Source organism: Malurus melanocephalus, unplaced genomic scaffold (assembly GCF_030028575.1).
Source record: "Malurus melanocephalus ecotype Western Australia unplaced genomic scaffold, MMel_1.1 scaffold_113, whole genome shotgun sequence".
NCBI classification, from domain to species: domain Eukaryota; kingdom Metazoa; phylum Chordata; class Aves; order Passeriformes; family Maluridae; genus Malurus; species Malurus melanocephalus.
In genome coordinates this window covers 332,563-355,329 of record NW_026623345.1, presented here as the reverse complement: position 1 = coordinate 355,329, position 22,767 = coordinate 332,563, and the positions used below count along the sequence as shown (strand labels likewise).

Genomic DNA, 22,767 nt, shown 5'->3' with positions numbered 1-22,767 from the left:
TGCTCTTGGAGCATCACTTGGAGCACATCCCATTCTGACTTGTCTCCTCCTTGTACAGGGGATCCAGCAGACACGGACTACACTGCCGTGGGCTGTGCCGTCACCACCATCTCTTCCAACCTGACGGAGATGTCTAAGGGTGTGAAGCTGCTGGCTGCGYTGATGGAGGATGAGGGAGGGAATGGGCGGCAGCTTCTGCAGGCAGCCAAGAACCTGGCGAGTGCCGTCTCGGACCTGCTGAAAACAGCACAGCCTGCAAGYGCTGAGGTGGGGAGCTGGAGGGAGTGTGGGACTAAGAGGAAGGGAGAAGCCAAGGGGAACCACTGAGTGAGGTTTTGAGGCTTACTCACAAGCCTGGTGTTGATTTTGCCTTACTTCTTGCAGCCTCGCCAGAATCTCCTGCAGGCTGCTGGCCTGGTGGGCCAGACTAGCGGGGAGCTGCTGCAGCAGATCGGGGAGAGTGACACTGACCCCCGTTTCCAGGTGAGTGCACCAAGCAGCCACCAAGAACACCCACTCCCTAAAACCATCAGCCTTTGCACAGGACCTCGCAGGAGGGCTCGGTGCCGAACATTTGCCGGTGCCCAGTGGTGACTTTGTGAGGGAGGTGACAGGCCATTGCCCATCTCTGTCTCTAGAGTGACATAACACCTCTTACCTTGTGGATTCCATGTAGATCTCAGAGAACCGGTGTGCTTGGATCCTGCCTGCCTCTGAACCCAAGACGGTAAAACAGGGCTGTAGGCATGGCTTGGTGGTCCCTGCCATCTCCATCGTGAAGGGGGCTTCTCTGGGAACTTTCATCTGAAATCTTTGGAAAAGGGCTCTTGCAAAATTCTGTTTTTCTGGTGGTTGCCTCTCAGAAGTCCATGCACTCGGGTTGCTGCTGGGTCAGGTCCTGCACTGGGGATCTTCCCCTGCAGCCACCTCAGCTCCTTCCTGCTGCTTCCTGCCTGCRGGAGCTGCCTGCCTGCCCCCATCAGAGACCCAGTATGGGTAGAGCCTTGTGTGGAGTTTTTTTTTAGATGAGCAGATTTCCAGCTGGCTTGCTTTCCCATGACTGCTCCTTCCAGCACAAAGGAGGTAGCACACTGTGCTGGGAAGGATGATCCAGACATAGTATAGGCCAAAATATGCTAGAAAGAAGGGGTTTCTGTTCATGGCAGCCACACAGCTTCAACTGAGTAGAAAGGCCTTGACAGATATCCAAGGGGAGCAGAAAAGCTAGGATCAGGGCRGGAAGCCATATTTGGCTGCACAGCAGTGCCAGGACAGAACATTCCCAAAGGGCAGATTTAGGACTTGGAAGACAATTTGCAGTCGAGCAGCAGGGTGTTCTGCCTTACAGCTGTCAGACCCGAGTGTATGTACTTCTTCCATGGGTTTGGATGCAGTGGTCTGGGGATTCTGGAAAAGGATGCATGCTCTCTCTGGTGTTTYCCCCTGTCGCAAAAGGTGGTGGATTGCAGTGGCAGTAGTCTTGGCTTGCAGGAGGCGAGGGGATGCTGTGACACTCCTGGATTGGTGGCCAGAGTCTTACCTGTCATGAAGTGCAGGGCTGCTCGCTATGAGCACAAACACAGCAAGAGGTTGGCAGCTGCAGCAGACAGAGAGCCCTGCCCTGCCTACCAGGCATTTTGCTCTTTAGTGCTGGTGCTGCTAGTTTTCACCAGCAGCGTGCCACAGGGGCTAATCATGAACGCTGCTGTCATGTCTGGTGCCCTGCAGGAGAACAGTTTGCCATGTGCTGGTCTCTGYCTGTTGCCTGCTGGCACCTGTTGTKTATCTGCCACCCAGGAGAGAGGAAGCTGTTTGCCTTTTCATACCCATCTTTTAGCCTTAGGAACAACATTAGAGATGTATTCTAGCTTGTCAGTCAACAAGCTAGAATTGAAAATAAAAATAGCTAGCATGCCTGCAGTACAGGTGACTAGCATCTCCCACTCGCCTCTTGCTGGCAGGTGCTCAGGGTATGGGTGTGCCATGGCTGGCTTGTGCCTGCTGTTTGGCYGGAAGGGTTTGTTATTTTTTTGCTGTGTTCAAATGTTTGCAAACCTGATCAAATCCAGGTAGTACCAGCAGTGCCTTGCAGAGGGTTCTCGCTGTGGTATGATCAGGGATGGGTGGTTATCTGGGGAATGGGTGGCAGGGTGATGCTCAGCATTGCCCGAGCTGCTCTGGGTGGTGWTTATGGCAGTGCAGGCTGCAGCTCAGGACCTGGCTGCAGTCTCTCTGCCAGCTGTAACCGACAGTGGAGATGGGGTCAAGGTGTTGTCAGCCACTCAGGTATTCAGTGCTGCTGTTGCTGGGACAGAGTGGATGAAAGGCCCCTGAGGGCTCACATTTCCCTTCTGAATATTTCACGAGAGCCCTGCAGATGGCTGCAGCTGCTCCCACTKCCATGGCTGCCTCGCTGACCCTTTCTGTCCCCTCTCAGGACATGCTTATGCAGCTGGCGAAGGCAGTGGCCAATGCTGCCGCTGCACTGGTGCTCAAAGCCAAGAATGTGGCTCAGAAAACAGAGGATGCCGCGCTGCAGACACAGGTGATCGCTGCAGCCACCCAGTGTGCCCTCTCCACCTCCCAGCTGGTGGCCTGCACCAAGGTAAGCAGCAAGGTTAACCCTTGCCTCAGCATGGCTGTRAGCTTCACCTAGCTAGGGGACAGTTTCATAGTGGCATCCTAAGTGTGGCAAGACCACGTGTCCTAAGGCAGGACACTGGGAATCTGGCACAGGAAGTGTGGACTGCCTCAGGTTGGAGTCCTTGCAGCTGTGCCCAAGCAATGAAGATCCTCTTTAGAGGAGCAGAAATTTGGGTTAGTTGTCCCTGCATGGCTCCTACCAGGAGCATACCACACTCACTACCCAGCTTTTTCTCTTCCCTTCCAGGTTGTTGCTCCCACAATCAGCTCCCCAGTTTGCCAGGAACAGCTGATTGAAGCTGGCAAGTTGGTAGCCAAGTCAGCTGAGGGCTGTGTGGAGGCCTCCAAGGCAGCCACCAGTGATGACCAGCTCCTGAAGCAGGTGGGGGTGGCAGCCACAGCTGTCACCCAGGCCCTGAATGACCTGCTGCAGCACATCAAGCAGCATGCCTTGGGCGGGCAGCCCATTGGGCGCTATGACCAGGCCACTGACACCATCCTTAATGTCACCGAGAATATATTCAGCTCCATGGGCGATGCAGGTAAGAKGGACTGGTGGCATCCAGGGGAGAGCACAGTGGATGGGGAGATATCACTGAGCCCTTGGGACTTGCTAACAGGACACACTTCCATTCTGTTCCAGGAGAAATGGTCCGTCAGGCTCGTATTCTGGCCCAGGCCACCTCTGACCTCGTCAATGCCATCAAAGCCGACGCTGAGGGAGAAACAGATCTGGAGAATTCACGCAAGCTTCTGAGTGCAGCCAAGATCCTGGCTGATGCCACTGCCAAGATGGTGGAGGCTGCAAAGGTCTGTGTTTGGGGGGAGCATGGATGCTGGCTTTGGCCTCAGCCCTGTCTGATGCTATTGGCTCAGTGCTAGGGAGGGGATGAGCAGCCCCTGATTGAGCAGCAGTTCCCAGAGCAGGGTCTTGTGCTGAGCCAGGGACCTGTGCAGGAGGGTGGACTCCTCCTGTGGAGGAGCTTCAGGAAACTGTGGGTAATAGCAGAGAAGCTGTTATCTCTCCTGCAGCTGGACTCTTTTGGAGAGACTTTGGGCTTCTCCTGAGGACCATAAKCCAGACTGCCTTGTTGGGGACTACCTGGCATCAGGCCAGAGCAGAAGTGCTGCCTCCGGACGAAAAGGGACTCCAYGGTCCCTGCAAGGTGTGATGTGTTTTCTGCTTTCTCCAGGGAGCTGCAGCCCACCCAGACAGTGAAGAGCAGCAGCAGCGGCTGCGTGAGGCAGCAGAGGGGCTCCGCATGGCAACCAATGCTGCAGCCCAGAATGCCATCAAGAAGAAGCTTGTGCACAAACTGGAGGTGAGATGCTGGGCAAGGGTCTGTGAAGGGCAGGARCCCCCATATTCCTGCCCCCATGTCCGGAGGGATACAGTCTTTTTCATGTACAGTATGTGCTGTATCACAGAGAGACCTCCCTTCCCTTGTGTGCACCACGTTGCTTTGGAGTGCTGGGCATTGGAGGTGCTGGGGATGCTCAGGTGCTGCAGGTGTAGGCTTAGGATGCTCAGAAGTTGTGTGGGAGTTTTGGGCCCTGGTCATGGCAGGGGGGCTCTATACAGACTGCCCCACTGCCAGAGTTAACCTGTGCCTCCCTGTGCCAGCACGCAGCCAAGCAGGCAGCCGCCTCGGCCACACAGACCATCGCCGCTGCACAGCACGCCTCCTCCTCAAACAAGAACCCTGCYGCACAGCAGCAGCTGGTGCAGAGCTGCAAGGTAAGGGCCTGGACCTGATCCTGGCTTCTCCTGTGCTCCCTCTCCCCATCCCCTCTCCCRTGAGATGTGCTGTTGCTTCTTGTTCAGCCACAGTGATCAGATTGGATCTTTGGGTCCTCACTCAGGTCCCTCAGGAGCTGATCTTTTGATCACTGGTCCTGGGTTGAATCCATGTCCTTCTGACAGATCCTCTCCAGTGAACCTTTTCTCTGGCAGGTGGTGGCAGAGCAGATCCCAATGCTGGTGCAAGGTGTRCGAGGAAGCCAATCCCAGCCAGACAGCCCCAGCGCCCAACTGGCTCTCATTGCTGCCAGCCAGAACTTCCTTCAGGTACCACATTGCCCATAGCCTCCCATGCCAGCTCTAGCATTACAACTTTCCTACTGTGCCTTTAAGATAGGCAGCTGAGATGCTGCATGTGTGTCCCCTTCTCACTGCTTTTTGCTCTGGCCCAACAGCCTGGTGGGAAGATGGTAGCTGCAGCCAAGGCCACCGTCCCCACCATAACGGACCAAGCCTCCGCCATGCAGCTCAGCCAGTGTGCCAAGAACTTGGCTGCAGCTCTGGCTGAGCTCCGCACAGCTGCCCAGAAGGTGAGAGGCTGGGTGTCATCCTGTAGTGAGACAGCAGCTGCACTGAGCAGCAGGGAACCGTGGGGACAGCCTGGTGACAGGTCATGGTCTCTGCCACAGCCAGGTGAGCTCAGTGGTCACCCACTTAACCTTCCCTTCTGCCCCATCACAGGCTCAGGAGGCCTGTGGACCCCTGGAGATAGACTCTGCGCTGGGTCTGGTGCAGAGCCTGGAGAGGGACTTGCAGGAAGCCAAGGCAGCTGCCCGCGATGGCAAGCTCAAGCCTCTGCCCGGAGAGACGGTGAGGGTGCAGGGAATGGTGGCTCAGGGTGGACTCTGGGGCTATGGAGTTCCAAAATGGTGCAGCTCACCAACGTGTCCCAACTCRTCCCCCTGCAGATGGAGAAGTGTGCCCAGGACCTGGGGAACAGCACCAAAGCTGTCAGCTCTGCCATTGCTCATCTCCTGGGAGAGGTGGCTCAGGGCAATGAGAACTACACAGGTACTGGCCTGCACAACAGGGCTGGGGGAAGGGACACTGAGCTGCCAACCAACTGACCTCTCCATCCCCTCAGGAATTGCTGCCCGGGAAGTGGCCCAGGCACTGCGCTCGCTCAGCCAGGCTGCCCGTGGCGTGGCAGCCACCACCTCCGACCCACAGGCACAGAGTGCCATGCTGGAGTGTGCCAGCGACGTTATGGACAAAGCCAACAACCTCATCGAGGAGGCGCGGAAAGCGGTGGCCAAGCCCGGTGACCCAGAGAGCCAGCAGCGCCTGGCCCAGGTGGGGAGAGTGGGTACCCCAGTGTGGTGTGGGAAGAGTGTGAGGCTGGAGGGGAGGTGGTGACTGCTCTTTGCTTCTCTGCAGGTGGCCAAGGCAGTGTCACAGGCCCTGAATCGCTGCGTTAACTGCCTGCCAGGGCAGCGAGATGTGGACGCTGCCATCCGCATGGTGGGAGAGGCCAGCAAGAGGCTGCTCTCAGACTCGGTGAGCTGAGCTGGAGCAGGAGGGGAACGGGGAAGTCTTCTGGGGATGGAAGCTAATCCAGCTGCCATCGGATTCCTCTACCATATCCCCAAGCATGTGCCAGACTTCCATCCTCCCATCTCTACTCACCTCTGCCTCTCCTAACTCCTCTCCTTCCATCCAGTTCCCTCCCAGCACCAAGAGCTTCCAGGAGGCACAGAGCCAGCTGAACCAGGCAGCGGCAGGGCTCAACCAGTCTGCCAACGAGCTGGTGCAGGCRTCGCGTGGCACCCCTCAAGACCTGGCCAAGTCCTCTGGCAAATTTGGGCACGACTTCAATGAGTTCCTGCAGGCAGGAGTGGAGATGGCCAGCCAGTCCCCGGTGAGAACAAATGCCTGTTGGGGTGTCCTGGGTGCAGCAAGAGATTTGGGATACCTGAGAAAGTGGCTCACCAAAGGCAGGGTGGCCAGGCAGTGGTGATTAGGGCAGCTGTGGCCAGTGCAGGGGAGATGGGGTCTGGAGCTGTGCAAAAGGACAGCAACAGGGAGAAGGTGGCTTGGGTTAGTTCAGCAAGAATTGCTGTTCTATCCTTGCTGTTGGCGGACAATTTGAATGAAGGGAACCAGCTCAGCTTGAAAATCACATGAAAAGACCCAGAGTGGGTGTGGATTTTAAAAATGTTCTGCAGATAACTCTTCTTGGCTCCTTGCAGAATAAGGAAGACCAGGCACAGGTGGTGTCGAACTTGAAGAGCATTTCCATGTCCTCCAGCAAGCTGCTGCTGGCTGCAAAAGCTCTCTCTGCTGACCCTGCTGCCCCCAACCTCAAGAATCAGCTGGCAGCAGCAGCACGGTAGGAGGAACTGCTCTCTCAGAGCTGCTGGCTGTAGCAGCGGCGTGGTGGGGCTGGCATTGATCTGTGGATCTCTCTCCCGTGTCCCTGGCAGGGCTGTGACTGACAGCATTAAYCAGCTGATCACCATGTGCACCCAGCAAGCCCCAGGCCAGAAGGAATGTGACAATGCCCTACGGGAGCTGGAGGTAAGAAGCCACATATTGACAAGGCACTGGAGGGGTTGAGATGTTAGGTATGGGGGGAGCAGCACCCCACTGCAAGGGACAAGAGGGAATGAAGAGGAGGTGCAAGTGGAGGATGCAGGATTTTCCTCTGAGTGTGACAAGTGTCTGAGTGTGACACTTGTATCCCTGCAGACAGTGAAGGAACTGTTGGAGAACCCCACACAGACAGTCAATGACATGTCCTACTTCAACTGCCTTGACAGCGTCATGGAGAACTCCAAGGTGAGCCCTGAATGGAGGTCTGTGTAAGGACAGGGAAGGCTTGGCAAAGATATGAGGGAAAGGTGGTTCCTTCCCCTGCTGATGAAGCACAGTGAGCTCTGATCCTGAGAGCACTGCAGGAGCTGGAGGTGGTCTCCATGATCATTGTGTGATGTGTGGTCCTGCAGGTGCTGGGTGAGTCCATGGCTGGCATCTCGCAGAACGCCAAGAACAGCAAACTRCCCGAGTTCGGTGACTCCATCAGTGCCGCCTCTAAAGCTCTYTGCGGGCTGACAGAGGCAGCTGCCCAGGTGAGCTGCACTCAGTCCTAGCCCTGAGCCTTACCCCAGRGGTAAAGTTGTCATGCCATTGCTTCCAAAGCAATGGAACAGTGCTGCTGGGCTCCTCTGCAGCTCATGCCACCTCTGAGCCTCCTTGCAGTGCACAGGCTCTCTCTCACCAGCTCTCCCATGCTTCTAGGCTGCCTACCTTGTGGGGGTCTCAGATCCCAACAGCCAGGCTGGACAGCAGGGCTTGGTGGACCCGACTCAGTTTGCCAGAGCTAACCAAGCCATCCAGATGGCCTGCCAGAACCTGGTGGACCCTGCCTGCACTCAGTCCCAGGTGAGTATGGCTGGGGCTCCGTTACAGGCCTTTTCTTGCATGAAAAGGAGGATGAGGCTTGTTGGAAAGCTGCATCCCAAGTGCTGGCCAAGATGATGGGTAATGTCTCATCAGCTGCAGTGGGAACCAGCCGGCAGTCCAGATGGGGGGCTCTGTGGGCATGCAGGATCTTGGTGATCCTTCTTGGGTCCCAAGAGAGATGCCTGTGGTCACTGGTGCTCCATGTAGAGTGAGTGGGAAGGGAGAGCTGTGGGGATAAGGGGTCTTAGTGGATCCTGCCTTACTCTGCTTTCCCCCATAGGTGCTGTCAGCAGCCACCATCGTAGCAAAACACACCTCAGCCCTGTGCAACACCTGCCGTCTGGCCTCCTCCCGCACCGCCAACCCTGTGGCCAAGCGCCAGTTTGTCCAGTCAGCCAAGGAGGTGGCCAACAGCACGGCCAACCTGGTGAAGACCATCAAGGTGCAGTGTTCCTTCTAAGGCACTGTGGTGGTGGTGGGATTTGGGGCATGGTGGGGCTTGAGTAACTGCTCTGATCTCTCCATTCCAGGCCCTGGATGGCGAGTTCAATGAGGAGAACCGGGAGCGGTGCCGTGCTGCCACTGCCCCTCTGATAGAGGCTGTAGATAACCTGACAGCCTTTGCCTCCAACCCAGAGTTTGCCACTGTTCCTGCCCAGATCAGCCCAGAGGTGGGTTGCTGCTGCGGCAGGGAGGATGGGGCCTGGCTGTGACAGGGTCTGCTGTAAGGTGGAGAGGAGTTGTACTTTCCTCAAGCTTGGAATGGTGTCCCAGTGTGGGACTGGTGCATTGAGGGGGTGTGATGGGGAGATGGCAGCAGCACTTGGGCTGCTCCAGGGTGTGAGTCATGGGAGAGGGAGCAACTTCCCATGCACAGTCCCTTACCTTACCAGCCTGTTGTCTCCCTGTGCAGGGGCGCAGAGCCATGGAGCCCATTGTCACTTCAGCCAAGACCATGCTGGAGAGCTCTGCTGGCCTCATCCAGACTGCCCGTTCTCTGGCTGTGAACCCCAAGGACCCGCCACAGTGGTCAGTGTTGGCTGGCCACTCCCGCACTGTCTCAGACTCCATCAAGAAGCTGATCACCAACATGAGGTGAGCAGAGTTCTGCTTCCRTGGCTGTGGCTCTGTCCCTGCTCCCACGTACGCCTGCTCTGAGTGAGCATTCCTGGGGATGTTTTGGCTCATCATCTCCTTGGACACAGCTGGTGCGGGGAGGCAAGGGGTGGGATGGAAGATGCTGTCCCTCTTGTCCTTCATAGGAGCTGTTCCTCCAGTTCTCACATGGATTGATGGGAACACACTGGTGTGTCCAGGCTCTATCACACTGTGTTGTTCCAAAACCTGTGAGAGGGGTCATGCCCCTCACCAGTACCACCCAATGCTGGGGGTGAAGAGGTGGTGAAGAGCCCTMGCAGCTGCTAGAGCTTGGCTGATCCATTTGTCACACAGGGATAAAGCTCCAGGACAACGGGAGTGCGATGAGGCCATTGAAGTCCTGAACAGATGCCTTCGGGAGGTGGACCAAGCCTCCCTTGCTGCCATCAGCCAGCAGCTGGCTCCCCGACAAGATATCTCCCAGGAGGTGGGTTAGGGACTTGCTGTGGGCAAGCCTAAGGGAGTGGGCAGTGGCATTGAGGGACCTCAGCCTGGCTGCAGCCTCACACGACACCCTCTCTTTGCACAGGCTTTGCACAACCAGATGATCACAGCTGTCCAGGAGATCAGCAACCTGATTGAGCCTGTGGCCGCTGCAGCACGGGCTGAGGCCTCACAGCTGGGTCACAAGGTAAGGGGTATGGATCTGCTGATGAGGCACTTGGTGCCTGGGGAGGAGAGGTACAMGGTAGCTGGGGCTCGAAGCTGCTGGTGCTGACACTGTTCTTTCCTAGGTGTCCCAGATGGCTCAGTATTTTGAACCACTCATTATGGCGGCTGTTGGCGCTGCCTCCAAAACACCCAACCACCAGCAGCAGATGAACCTCCTGGACCAGACCAAAACACTGGCTGAATCTGCCTTGCAGATGCTGTACACAGCTAAGGAGGCTGGTGGGAACCCCAAGGTGAGCAGGAGGGGCACATGTCAGTGGTGTGCCCCCCTTTGCATGTGGGTGCTGCATGGTACRTACATGTGTACCAGACATAGAAACCCCAGGGTCAGCATGCTTCCACCTGCCTTCCCTCACTCTGGCTTGTCCTTGCAGCAAGCTGCCCACACCCAAGARGCTCTGGAAGAGGCTGTGCAGATGATGAAGGAAGCAGTGGAGGATCTGACCACCACCCTGAATGAGGCAGCCAGTGCTGCAGGTGTTGTGGGGGGCATGGTGGACTCCATCACCCAAGCCATCAACCAGGTGAGGGGAACACAGAGAGGACCTGGATAGGGCTGCGTGTGGGAGGGAGGAAGTGAGGGTTGAACCTCACAAGCTAAAGAAATTGTGGGCCAGAGCTGGAGCCAGAATCTCCTAATGGTCTCTTGCAGCTGGACGAGGGGCCCATGGGCGAGCCACAAGGTACCTTTGTGGACTACCAGACCACAATGGTGAAGACAGCCAAGGCCATTGCAGTGACTGTGCAGGAGATGGTGAGTGCAAGCAAGCTTGTCCCTGCAGAATGCACTGTCTGCCACCCAGACAGGCGACTGCCCTCCTTGCCCAACTCCTGCTCTTCTTCTGTCAACAGGTCACCAAATCCACCACCAACCCTGACGAGCTGGGCATACTGGCCAACCAACTCACGAATGACTATGGGCAGCTGGCACAAGAGGCCAAGCCAGCTGCCCTCACTGCTGAGAATGAGGAGGTGCGAGCATGGGGGGAKGGCTGGAGTGTGCTGTGAGGCAGAGCAGGAACTCTTGGGGCATGAGAACAGAGAGCAAGGATACTTGAACCTCCCATTGGAGCTGGGGACAGGCAGCTTTCACACCTCCCCTGAAACATGGCATAGAAACAAGGAGCAAAGCTGTGTTTCCTTTTTCCTTCTCCTGAGTGGGAGGATTGGGAAAGAGGAGCTGGGTGACGGGTGTTTCCCAGCGGGTGTCACAGATACAGAGCTTAGTTCCCTGCTGACTCTGTCACGCACACATTCCTCTGCAGATCGGCTCCCACATCAAGCGCCGGGTGCAGGAGCTGGGTCATGGCTGTGCTGCCCTGGTCACCAAGGCTGGAGCCCTGCAGTGCAGCCCCAGCGATGCCTACACCAAGAAGGAGCTGATAGAGACTGCACGCAAGGTTTCTGAGAAGGTAGGTGGTCAAGAGAGGTTTGACAGCATGGTGAGATGGGACAGTTACTGGATTCAGTCTTGAAGCCACTGTGCTGGGTTCCCTTATGATCCTGTTGGATGATTCTGTTGGCTCTCCTGGCCACCCCTGCGCAGCTGATGGGGTGGAGGATGGATGCCCCTCTGCAATGCCATTAACAGTAGCTGGTGCTGGTAGTGCATGAGTGTGATGTCCAGGTGCTGCAGTGTGCCCAGGAAAACTGATGTACACACTGGTGGTAGCCCACAGCTCTCCCAATCAGGTCTTACAGAGTTGGGCAAAGCATCTGCAGTAGTTCTTGCAGCACATGCTCAGTCATCAGTCTCCCCTTCACCTTTTGCTGGTATCCAGTCCATCAAGCCAATCTAAAGTGCACACTTCTGAAGAACAGATGAAAATGTGGCTTAAAAAGTCTAGTTGATAAACTAGAACAGCAGCGCTGGTAGGTAAAAATATGAATGTAAACACTTGTTGATCATACCTGCCACCTGCATGGTCAGGACCTCCTTGCAGGTCCCACCTTTCCATGATTGCTTTCCATTAGGAAGCTTCTGCCCAAGTACAAAAATCACGTTTAACAGCTAAAAGAAGGAACGTATGAAGTTGTGATGTTCTGATGCCCATTATGCAAATCTTACTATTTTGAAAACTAGCAGAGTCCAGCATCTGTTAGACCACCAAACATGATATGTGCAAGGTAAAAGTAAATAACTGGAAGCTAAGAAGGGATGTGCAGACCAAAATATTCCCAGTCCCTCTACTTGGTATGGAGCAGCTCCACCCTTGGAGATGTTGGAGGTGTGTGCAGTGAGGGTTCCCTGAACCTGCTCTGCTCCCCCAGTCACTCTGCTCATACCCCACAGGTGTCTCATGTGCTGGCAGCTCTTCAGGCTGGGAACCGTGGGACACAAGCTTGCATCACAGCAGCCAGCGCTGTCTCCGGCATCATTGCTGACCTTGACACCACCATCATGTTTGCTACRGCAGGAACCCTCAACCGGGAGAACTCTGAGACCTTTGCTGACCACAGGTACCTGGGCACTGTGTCCAGCCTCTGCTCAGCCAGAGACAGGGTAGTCAGGCTCTGTCCTGTRGTCTTTCTGAGCTGTGGACGAGCCCCAAGGAGAGATTCAAGCTCAGATCATGCTGGCTCAGTTTGTCCTCCAGCCTGTACATTAAAAAAGCAGTCTCTCTGTACCCAACGACCATGTGTGCAGTAGAGGGCTGTGTCCTCCCTGACTCCCTTTTTGTTTGCAGGGAGGGCATCTTGAAGACAGCCAAGGCACTGGTGGAGGACACCAAGGTGTTGGTGCAGAACGCCACAGCCAGCCAGGAGAAGCTAGCCCAAGCTGCTCAGTCCTCTGTGTCCACCATCACCCGCCTGGCAGAAGTGGTGAAGCTGGGCGCTGCCAGCCTGGGATCTGAAGACCCAGAAACCCAGGTGGGATTGGGCGTGAGAGCTGAGCAGAGGCTGCTGATAGCTCTCTTGGAGARGCTGAGGGATGCAGGTGTTATGTGGTGCTCTAGGCTGGATCCTGAGATTTGGGGAGAGAAGGGTCTGGGCTCTGGCTGAGCTGGACTCTCTGTGTGCCCAAATCTCTCACACCAGCCCCAGCCTGACTGTGACCGTAGCTCAGCCATTCCCCTGGTCCTGCTYTCCCTAGGTGGTCCTGATCAATGCTGTGAAGGATGTGGCCAAGGCACTTGGAGACCTGATTGGTGCCACCAAGGCAGCTGCTGGCAAAGCTGGGGATGATCCTGCTGTCTACCAGCTGAAGAACTCTGCCAAGGTCTGTGCTGGTTGTAATGGGAAGGAGAGGATGAGGCAGCGGGGCTGGAGAAAGAGAAGGGGTTTTTTCTACCTATCTGGATGCGGGAGCACAACTGGGGGGCAGTCTGGGCAAGAGTATGAAGTGGGACATAAAAGGTGGAACACAGCATGCAGGGAARCCATTGATGAGTCAGTGTGAGTGGAGTATGGGGATGGGGCAGTTTTGRGGCAATCCACAGGGGAAGGACAGGCACTGGCAGCCAGCCAAAGCTTGTGTGGGGTTTCATCTGGCTCTGTTTCTCCTCCCACAGGTGATGGTGACAAATGTCACTTCCTTGCTGAAGACAGTGAAGGCTGTTGAGGACGAGGCCACGAAGGGGACACGGGCGCTGGAGGCCACGATTGAGCACATTCGCCAGGAGCTGGCGGTGAGTACGGCCRCAGTGCTGTGGCTGCTGCCCCTCTCACCCACCACTTCACGCCTGACCGCTGCTTCTCGCCTCGCAGGTCTTCTCCTCCCCYGTGCCTCCCGCCAAGGTCTCCACCCCAGAGGACTTCATCCGCATGACGAAAGGCATCACRATGGCCACGGCCAAAGCCGTGGCTGCTGGCAACTCGTGCCGRCAGGAGGACGTCATTGCCACGGCTAACCTGAGCCGCCGGGCCATCGCAGACATGCTGCGCTCCTGCAAGGTGGGGCAGGAAGCGGGTGTGGATCTCTAGCAGGGGTTTGTGGGTGGRGGCAGGGATGGTGTTGGATGTGAATCGAGGTTTCCCTGTCTCCGGGTTGCAGGAAGCAGCCTACCACCCAGAGGTGAGCGGAGATGTGCGGCAGCGGGCGCTGCGCTTTGGCAAGGAGTGTGCCGATGGCTACCTGGAGCTGCTGGAGCACGTGCTGGTGGTGAGTGTCTCCACCCCAGGGTGGGCAGAGGCTGGGTGTCCCCAAATCACCAAGGTCCTCTGGGCTGTTCACCTCTTTCCACTGAGGCCTTTGCACAGCCTCCTTCACTGCCTGTGCTGGCACAGCATCTTTCCATGCCCCTGCCATAGAGGCAGATGTCAGAGAGCTCAGCAGGCTCTAAGAAAGGTATTTTGGTAACAACAGATGGAGATTAACTGGCTGTAAACAGATGGAGGCWGGAAATCAACAATGCGGTACTATAATCTTGTAAAAATACAGCTTCCAGTAAAAGTGATAGGAATAATAGACTTCAGGCAGTGGGAAACAAAGCAAGTCATGCCCACAGCACAGAGTGTGGGAGATGAACAGTGCCTGCCATAGCAGGATAGCATGATAGCAAAGATAATAACTGCAAGCTCTTGCTGCACTGTTTTGATCCAGTCTCCCTCTGTCTGAGTCYTCCCAAGGACTTTATCTGCAACATTAGTTTACAAGAAGTGAATTAAGCCTCTAGCATGGTAGAAGAGATCCAGCAAAGTCCTTAGAGCAGTTTGTGTTCTTGGCAAGACCACAGAAGTGCAGTCAGGGGCACTGAGGGGATGTGCACAGCAAGCCCATGATGTTGTGAGATCCCTGGAACTGGGGTCAGGACAAAGACTGACAGTGATTCAGCTCTGTGCAAAGGTTTCATTAATCTGGTTAGTGACAGTCTGCTGTCCAGGATCACCTGATACAAAGTGGTGGAGGCCAGGCTGTGGTTTCCTGCAGGGAAAGCCCCCTCAGGCAGAGGGGAACCAGCACTGGGAGCAGCAGGAGGAGGTGGGCAGGAATCGATGGCTAGTAATTGAAGCTGAGTAGAGGAGAAGTCAAAGCGTGGTATTATTCAAGGGAGGTGACCACTGGGGTCCAGTTCCAAGGGGAGCAGTGAGTTTTCCATCCTCTGCATCTAGATCAAATGTCTGCCTGGAAGATGCTTCAGGCACACATGAATCATGGCAGCCAAGGCTGAAGTGCTGAGTAGAAATTCTCTGGCTGACCTGTTGTTAGCAGATGATTAGGCTAATGACTTAGTGTGGCAGTGCCTGAGGTCAGCCTACTTGCAGGAGCACGCCATTCCCCTGTATTTTGGGTGTTACCGTCCGCTGCCATGCAATGTTTTGACTATCATGCGTTGGAACATCCCTTGAAATATTCACTGGAGGTGCCTCTTAGTAAGCTCATAGCCTCCAGGGTGCCTTCAGCTCCAGACAAAGATAATTTAGCAGTTTTAAACAYGTTGTCAGAGCAGATATCAAGCTTAATAATACGGCATTTAGACTAGATGCTCCTGGGAGGGCAAACCAGCCATCACCATGTGCCTTCAGCTTGAGTACTCTGAGCCTCACACAGCTCTGGTGACTTTGCTGGGATGGCCCAGGAAAAAGCCATAACTCCCTCCAGTCTCCACAGCACTCTGGGGTTCTGTGAAGGCAGGAATGAAGCTCAAAGGTCCTGGTTATCAGAGGACAGCAGGTTCCTGGAAAACCACAAGCAGGAAGGATCTAGGGGAATGGGAGGGGAGATGGCAGATGGGGTGCTGCCTCATTCCCCAGCAGCAGCAAGGTCATTGCTGTACACTGTGTCCCCAAGGGAACCAGTGCCTTCCACAGAGCATGAACGAGTATGGTTAGGGTTCAAGAATAAGGGTTATTTGTCTCGGGCTGGAAAACATGGCTCCCGGCAGAGGAGTGGGAAAGCCTGCATATTTCACTGGGGAGGGGTAGGAATTTGAACCTCCGTGGGGACTTGGTATTTGGTAACAATAGGTCTCTCCCTCCAAAAGCATGGAGATCCCGTGGCTCAAAACTGCAGTGAAGCAATTCAGGCTGGGGAGAAATAAGGTGTAAAGGGTGTCAGGAGGAGAGTGGATCCATGACTGCTGTGAGTGTAGGTGGCTCCTCTGGCTGCGGGAGCCTCATCCAGGTTGAAGTAAGAGCTAATGCAAGGCAGCACAGCTCCCCACCCAGGATCTCTGATCCTTTGTTTCCACTTCTYCTTTTGCCTGCCTTTCATTCCTCACCAAAAACACCCACCTTCCCCTACCCTCCCCTATCCCCTTGTGCCTCCCCTCCTCCTGGCTGGGGTTTTCACTGCTTTCTTTTCTCTCTCYTCCCTTCTCTCTGTCAGCCGGTGAGTAAGGCAACACTGGGGTGCCTGCTGGTCTCTAACCTCAGCATGAGCCTTGCTCATGACTTGTCTGTGTGCCCAGCGCAGTGCTGGGGTGGCACTTGWGTGTGTCCCCAGGGACCCTGGGGTCCATGTGTTTGTGTGTGTGTGTACTCACCCCTGCTGTAGCTGATAGGCAGCTGCTGCCTGTGTGGTGGAAGCCRGGCCAGCAGTGAGCTCTGCTTGTGCATACAGACCCCGTACGCGTGCACACGTGTGCTGTGGTGTGTGCATGCATGTGTGGTGTCCCTCCAGCCCAGGGAAGGACCCTTAGGGCGCTGCCTGCCACCTTGCCCCAATGGGGCCTGCTCTCCTTGGCTGGGACATGGCTCCAGGGTACCCCCCTTTACCCCGCTTGTGTTTGCAAACAAATCTCAAAATGGGGACAGCGAAGGGGAAATGCTTCTGGAGCTTGAAATTATTTACAGGGGAGAAGTCTTGGTGTGGGTAGCTGCTGAGTGCACAAAGATTTGTGCGGAAGGTGTTGTGAGATGTCCAAGAAGGTGTGGATGCAGGAGGGCYCTGGGGTAGCTCATCCCACCCTGGGCCACAAGGAGAATAGTTAGGGTCACTTGACAAAGCATCTCAGACAATGCCTGATGTGTACACATGTGGGAGGGGGCTGGGGGATGCCACTCTCCCTCCCTGGAGAGTGCAACCCAAAGAGATCTTTCAAGTTCTCCTCTTCCAGATGCTCACATCTGCTCCCTCTCCCCAGATCCTGCAGAAGCCAACTCACGAGCTGAAGCAGCAGCTGGCYGGCTACTCCAAGCGTGTGGCCAGCTCTGTCACCGAGCTCATCCAAGCAGCTGAGGCCATGAAAGGTAAGGAAAGATTCTGCCCAGAGGGGCAGGACCAAGGGCTGGGAATGGATGGAGGGCTCAGCAGCTTCTGGAGGTGGTCGGGAAAGTCAGAGATGAGGCTGCAGGCAGGTGTAACCTGTCTGCCTTCCTGGTGTTCCTAGGGACGGAGTGGGTTGACCCAGAAGACCCCACTGTCATCGCTGAGAATGAGCTGCTGGGGGCAGCAGCTGCCATTGAGGCTGCAGCCAAGAAGTTGGAGCAGCTGAAACCAAGAGCCAAGCCCAAGGTAGCAGTGCTGAGCCTTCTCTGACCCACGTGCTCTGCTTGGGGTGGGCTGGAGCTCTCCAAACCTCCAAACCTTTAGCCAGGTTTGAAGCCCCATCTGCTCCCTCTTCCTGTACTCCTGCTACATCCCACATCCCCARCTGGACCTTCCACAAGTAGCCCATGCCCTGCTGCACCCCACAGCCCTTAATCTAGCCACCTSAGCTGTGTACCACCTCAGCTCCCTGCAGCCATTCTCCTCTTCTGTTCTGTCTGTCCCAGCACTCCTGCTTGGGACTYACACTCTGCTTTTGCCCACAGCAAGCAGACGAGAGCCTGAACTTTGAGGAGCAGATCCTGGAAGCTGCCAAATCCATTGCTGCAGCCACAAGTGCCCTGGTRAAGGCAGCTTCAGCAGCCCAGCGGGAATTAGTGGCCCAAGGAAAAGTAAGGCCATAAAAGTGGAAGAACTAAGAAAATACAGAGAAGGGCTCTCCCTTCTTCTGGGGCTGTTTGTAACACTCATGCCCCATGACAAGAGGTGTGCAGGGTGACCCTTACTTCTCCCCTCCTTCCTCATAGGTSGGTGCCATCTCAGCCAACGCAGTGGATGATGGACAGTGGTCCCAGGGTCTCATTTCAGCCGTGAGTATCAAGGTCATGCTGAGGGGTTGAGGGGAAACCTTCCTCTTGGCTCCTACTGCAAACATGAGGATAATACTCTGCCTTTGTGTATCATCAATGGAAGAAGCAGCCATGCTTCTTCCTCTCTCTCCCACATGGTGTGGAAGCTAGCTCTTTCCATCCCATGCCCCACAACCCCCTTGGAGCCAATCAGGACTCCTGTACCCCCCCTGACAACCTCTCTTGCCACAGGCACGCATGGTGGCTGCTGCCACCAACAACCTGTGCGAAGCTGCCAACGCCGCGGTGCAGGGCCATGCCAGCGAGGAGAAGCTCATCTCCTCTGCCAAGCAGGTGGCTGCTTCCACAGCCCAGCTCCTGGTGGCCTGCAAGGTGAAGGCTGACCATGACTCGGAGGCCATGAAGCGGCTCCAGGTGAGTCCCAGGCTGCCCCTCCAGCCCCTGTTGCTTGAGGGGTGGCTGGGAGTGGGGTGAGGGTACATGGATGCTCTCCAGGGCTCATGCTCCCTGCCTGTATGCCAYCAGTGGGAAGTTCATTGGAACTCAGACTCTGGGTTGCTTGGATTTCACTGCTAGCCGTGTGCCAGGCATGTGAGTGTTGCCAGGCTACTCAGCCTGAACAGTGAACTATGGATTGGCACAGGAATACCTGAAATGGGTTCACTTTCTCACTGGCATTCAAGAGGTTAATGCTGGGGGGACATTTTTGGAGCCCCTTTAATCCTCAGAGACCATGGCACATAAGAGGTTAATGCCCATGTTTTGGGGGTTAACACTGGGTCTCAGCACTGGGGCCAAGGGCTGGGGAGAGTCAGCAGAGCTGCCTCCCTGTCCCTGCCCTGCTGCTCAGACAGGAGCCAGAGCCTGGCTGGGAGCAGAAGCGCCTGAAATGGTCATGAGCGGGTGGCAAGGCAGCAAGCCATGTAAAGGAATCCCTGCCTGCAGCTCCCAGCACTCCTGGCTGCCTGTCCTGCCTGCTGGCCCAGCCTGGGGCAGGAGTTCCTTCACACCCAAGGCAGCAGTCTCATGCTCACACTCCCGTCCTCCCTGCTGCAGGTCGCTGGAAATGCCGTGAAGAGGGCATCAGATAATCTGGTGAAGGCAGCACAGAAGGCAGCTGCCTTCCAGGACCATGATGAAACGGTGGTGGTGAAGGAGAAGATGGTTGGAGGAATTGCACAGGTGAGGAGTAAGGCTCCCAACAGGGCAGGAGCAGCTCCAGGTGCCACCACAACCTGTGTGTGTGTCTCAGGAGCACGTCCTACCACCAACCAAGCACAGGTCATGTCTTGAGGAAGCGTCACAAAAATGCTGTGGGTTCACCCTTCCCACCAAGCACCAGTTAAACAATGAGGCCTTAACTTGCCCTGCCATAAGTAGCAGTGGATTATGGTGCACACTCCCAGGAGTGTGCTTCTCCTTGATCCCACGCTATCCCAGTACCTGTGACGCATGTGAGGCAGAGCAGTGGGTAGAGGGCGAGACCTACCTGGTGTGGAATGCCACAGCCCCAGTGCTGGTTCTGTGCAGCTGAGATCCTCTACAGGGAATGTGGGGCTGAGCCATGGGAGCTGTGCTGTTCTGCTTAGCTCCCATGCCAGGGACAACAGCCCTCACACCCAGTGAGGCAGTGGCTATGATGGGAGGGAAGCAGCAGCCGGAGAACCCAGCTCTGGGGTTGGCATTGCTGTGGCAGAGGCTCCGCCACCTCTGTGGGAGGCAGCTGTGACTGCGGGGCTCTCTCCTGGCAGATCATCGCCGCCCAGGAGGAGATGCTGCGCAAGGAGCGGGAGCTGGAGGAGGCGCGGAAGAAGCTGGCCATGATCCGGCAGCAGCAGTACAAGTTCCTGCCCTCGGAGCTGCGGGACGAGGAGCAGAACTGAGCCGCCCGCCCTCCCGCCTCTCACCGCACAGACTGCTGCCCGCCCGCCTGCCTGCTCCTATTTAAGATGACCCGCCACAAGCGAAGGGCTGTCTGGGCTAGACCAGAGCTCTGCCCGCACCCAGAGCCACGGGACTAACTCAGCTGCCCCTCCAAGCCGGTGCCGCACCAGCAACTCCGCTTTGCTGCCCAGCCCACCTTCCCATGCACACCCAAGGCACAATCAGAGCGCTCGGAGGGACTCGGTTGGGGTGGGAGCCGGGGCTGCACTGGCTCAGGGCTCACCCGCCAGCCCCGGGGTGCGGGCCCACAGAGCTCTCCACTGCAAGGGGATATTTACTTGTGCCTTCTTTGTTCCCTCTCGTGCCCCTTTTTTCTCTCTCCTCTGTGTGGGATGGGGACAGGCAGGTGGCTTGCCCTCTCCTGTGCCATGGCGTGCAGGGAGCAGCGGCCCCTCGCTGAGCTCTCGCACAGAGATGCCTTTCACCTCCAATGCCTTATTGCTGGCTGAATCTTCCTTTACAGCTACCCTGGAAGGCTCTGAATCTACCCCATGAGGATTTTTTTCAGCCGAGGCCCCTCTGGGGAGCAGCGGGGCTGGAATCTACAGTGCCTCCCCTCAGGATGGGGGGGTGATGCAATGAGTTTACCCCCAGAGCTGTTTTTTGCCTTCCCTTAGGGCTTCCCCCCGACTGCGGCCCCAGCCAGCTCTGCCTTCCTCCTTCTTCCCAAGTGCCTGCATTGTTTTCCAAGATCTGCAGTATTTTTGTAACTTTTCCATTTCTCTAGTATTGAGCCTGCAGCTTTCAAAGTTCATTTATTTCCCTGCTAGCTCATGCCCTGCTCACTAACACCCCGCTATGGCCGGGGTTCTGTAGCCCAGCATCCCACCCTCCTCGCCTCTGGGACCCCCRTCCCTTCCCCTTTGCACTTGCTGAGGCTTCTCTCACCGTTTTGATACTTTAAGCATCCCATATTAAAGATTGAAGGAAACCAGCTCCCCCCCAAGCCTCCGGGGTGGGGTGGGGGATGCGAGTGTCTGCACAGAAAGACGTATTCTTCAATAAAATCTGGTTTTCCTGCTTTCTTGCCAACTGGGTATCAACAGGCCTCTCTAGGAGGGCAGGGGGGCCTGGGCGCCTTCCCTCCCAGCAAAGGGAGGGGGGAGTGTGCTACGGGTGCTTATACAGCATGGAAAATATTTGAGGCACGTCCAGCCCCAGGCACCCGGCAGGCCGGACCCCCGCTGCCAGCCATGTGCCGGCCTCGCAGGTGCTGCCGGGGGGCCACCACTGCAGGAGGGGCCTTGGGGATTTTGTTTCTGGAGGATTTGGGCCCCAGGGAAGGCGGGGGGGTATGTACATGTGGAGCTGAGCTCCTGGCCCCATTCCTGCTGCCAACCAAATATGCTCCTGGATAGGGTGCCATAGGGTGCAGGTGGGGKACCTCCCACCCCACAGTCCCTGGTGGCCCATCAGTGGGGAAGCAACAGTCTTTGGTGTGGTGTGGGTCTGGGAATGTGGCCGGAGCCCTCCCGGCTGCTGGTGTTGATCTCACGCCCCGAAATAGCCCCCCAGAGCCAACCTGTGCGGGCAGCAGCTGCCCCAACGTGTCCCCACCTGTTCCCACCCCGTCACTCAGCAGGGATTTGGGGGGCCTAAGCAGTGGCAGGGCAGGCARGGGTGATGTGGGGTGCAACAGGGACATTGCAGGATGTTGCAGGGGCACAGGCAGGTTGGCAGCTGTCCCTTGCCTCTGGGCTGTTCCTGGTAGCTACAAACATTACCAGTGGCAAGGGCAGCATCCCACAGTATCCTGGACTGCCACCCCTGTCCCCTTGTGGTCACGTCCCTGGGGGTGTGGAGGAGCTGTTTCCCCTGAGACACTCACCCCTGGCCAGGCTCCAGGGTGGATTTGTGGCTCTCACAGGCATCCCAGTCCTCCCAGCTGTCCCCTGACAATCTGCGCTGGCCTGACCCGGCACCAGCCTCTCACCCAGGTACCAGCTTGGGCATGGGGCCCTTCGGAGTGTCCGGCAAGGACAGTGAGCGGACACAGCGTGGCAGCAGCCCTGGCCCCATCCTGGCATCCCCGGGACAGGGCAGTTCCAGCAGCTCCTGCACAGGACTGCAAGCACATCCACTGCTGTGTCCTCCAGCTTGCGTACAAGAAAGAGCTGGTGGCACAAATGCCAGGGGCGGGACATGGGGATGTGATTAACCAGTGCCCCTCAATCTCACACTGACCAAGGGGTTATTTTGGCAGGCAGGTTCAGGAAAACGCACACAGGGGTTTGGAGCTGGTGTCCTCTGCAGGGATCCAAATCCAGCTAAGCTGGAGGTTAGCAGGGAAATTGTGCTTCAACTTCTTGGGGAGACCAGGGATAGGACAATAGGCTGCATCATGGATTGCACCTGGGAAGGTCCTATTAGCTGTCAGGATAAGATTTTCCTTGGGAGTTAGGTCTGATCCCAGAGTGAAACATGGAGGGGATTCCCATCCGTGGAGACCTCAGCTGAGGACAAGTGTGGGCACGGGGCAGCAATGGGAGGGATGTGCACCCACAGCTCTCTGCACCTCCTTGTCCCAGAGGTTACCCCAGAGGATGTGCTTTAGGGCAGACTCACGGATCGCAGTACCTGATGGTTCCAACAGTGTCCATTAGACATGGCTATGACACCTGAAGGGGCAGAGAGGGAAAACTGCATCCTTTGGGGGCACATCTGAGGGCTAGCCTGGCTCCAGGGCAATTTCCTGTCTCCTTGCACCATGCCCAACCTCATCTTTGCCCCATGCACTGAGCTTATGAAGTTGCTCAAGCCCGTGAAGTCGCTCCAGGGTGAAACATCTCACAGAAAAACAATTATTCTCTCCCAGGAATGATGGGAGATGGATCTTCCCCCTCCCCTCAGAAGCCACATGCTGGCAGTTACAGACTCTCCTTGTCCAAATATGTGCCTAATTCATCAGTACTAATAGCTGCTCTCCAGAGTCCAGCAGCGGCTTTTCTGTTTTCCCCGTGGAGCCAGCAGCCCCTTGGTCCTTGGCTGCTCCCACCCTTCCTATGCCCTCCACCATCCAGGCCTGGGGGCTCCTAGGAAGACACTTTCTCCAGCTGTCAAAAACTTTTTGTTCCTCCCTGTTTGGAGCGCTGGTGCTGAGAAGTTGCGTCAAGCAAGTGCTGGCTGCA

At 56.4% G+C, this 22,767-nt stretch overlaps 1 protein-coding gene across 2 annotated transcripts in view; it reads left to right on the top strand.

The window, feature by feature from the left end:
- The window catches only part of TLN1 (talin 1), a 34,693-nt gene extending 14,022 nt beyond the window's left edge, over positions 1-20,671 (top strand). The window contains exons 16-58 of one of the 2 annotated variants that reach the window (XM_057369569.1): positions 59-267; positions 385-483; positions 677-727; positions 2,438-2,605; positions 2,891-3,185; positions 3,287-3,453; positions 3,837-3,965; positions 4,268-4,381; positions 4,598-4,711; positions 4,840-4,974; positions 5,126-5,254; positions 5,353-5,455; positions 5,529-5,737; positions 5,822-5,941; positions 6,105-6,302; positions 6,634-6,773; positions 6,868-6,961; positions 7,133-7,222; positions 7,390-7,512; positions 7,682-7,825; positions 8,127-8,288; positions 8,377-8,517; positions 8,760-8,941; positions 9,299-9,431; positions 9,534-9,635; positions 9,739-9,909; positions 10,051-10,200; positions 10,329-10,430; positions 10,529-10,648; positions 10,942-11,088; positions 11,970-12,136; positions 12,364-12,547; positions 12,771-12,896; positions 13,189-13,305; positions 13,385-13,570; positions 13,671-13,778; positions 16,702-16,807; positions 16,948-17,072; positions 17,372-17,497; positions 17,633-17,695; positions 17,927-18,109; positions 18,752-18,877; positions 19,447-20,671. In XM_057369569.1, coding sequence (XP_057225552.1) covers positions 59-267; positions 385-483; positions 677-727; positions 2,438-2,605; positions 2,891-3,185; positions 3,287-3,453; positions 3,837-3,965; positions 4,268-4,381; positions 4,598-4,711; positions 4,840-4,974; positions 5,126-5,254; positions 5,353-5,455; positions 5,529-5,737; positions 5,822-5,941; positions 6,105-6,302; positions 6,634-6,773; positions 6,868-6,961; positions 7,133-7,222; positions 7,390-7,512; positions 7,682-7,825; positions 8,127-8,288; positions 8,377-8,517; positions 8,760-8,941; positions 9,299-9,431; positions 9,534-9,635; positions 9,739-9,909; positions 10,051-10,200; positions 10,329-10,430; positions 10,529-10,648; positions 10,942-11,088; positions 11,970-12,136; positions 12,364-12,547; positions 12,771-12,896; positions 13,189-13,305; positions 13,385-13,570; positions 13,671-13,778; positions 16,702-16,807; positions 16,948-17,072; positions 17,372-17,497; positions 17,633-17,695; positions 17,927-18,109; positions 18,752-18,877; positions 19,447-19,578 — 5,990 coding nt within the window. In that variant the 3' untranslated portion in view covers positions 19,579-20,671. The remainder of the gene's footprint in view (positions 1-58; positions 268-384; positions 484-676; positions 728-2,437; positions 2,606-2,890; positions 3,186-3,286; positions 3,454-3,836; positions 3,966-4,267; positions 4,382-4,597; positions 4,712-4,839; positions 4,975-5,125; positions 5,255-5,352; positions 5,456-5,528; positions 5,738-5,821; positions 5,942-6,104; positions 6,303-6,633; positions 6,774-6,867; positions 6,962-7,132; positions 7,223-7,389; positions 7,513-7,681; positions 7,826-8,126; positions 8,289-8,376; positions 8,518-8,759; positions 8,942-9,298; positions 9,432-9,533; positions 9,636-9,738; positions 9,910-10,050; positions 10,201-10,328; positions 10,431-10,528; positions 10,649-10,941; positions 11,089-11,969; positions 12,137-12,363; positions 12,548-12,770; positions 12,897-13,188; positions 13,306-13,384; positions 13,571-13,670; positions 13,779-16,701; positions 16,808-16,947; positions 17,073-17,371; positions 17,498-17,632; positions 17,696-17,926; positions 18,110-18,751; positions 18,878-19,446) is intronic. The other variant, XM_057369571.1, reaches the window with a different exon arrangement.
- The last annotated feature ends 2,096 nt before the right edge of the window (positions 20,672-22,767 follow it).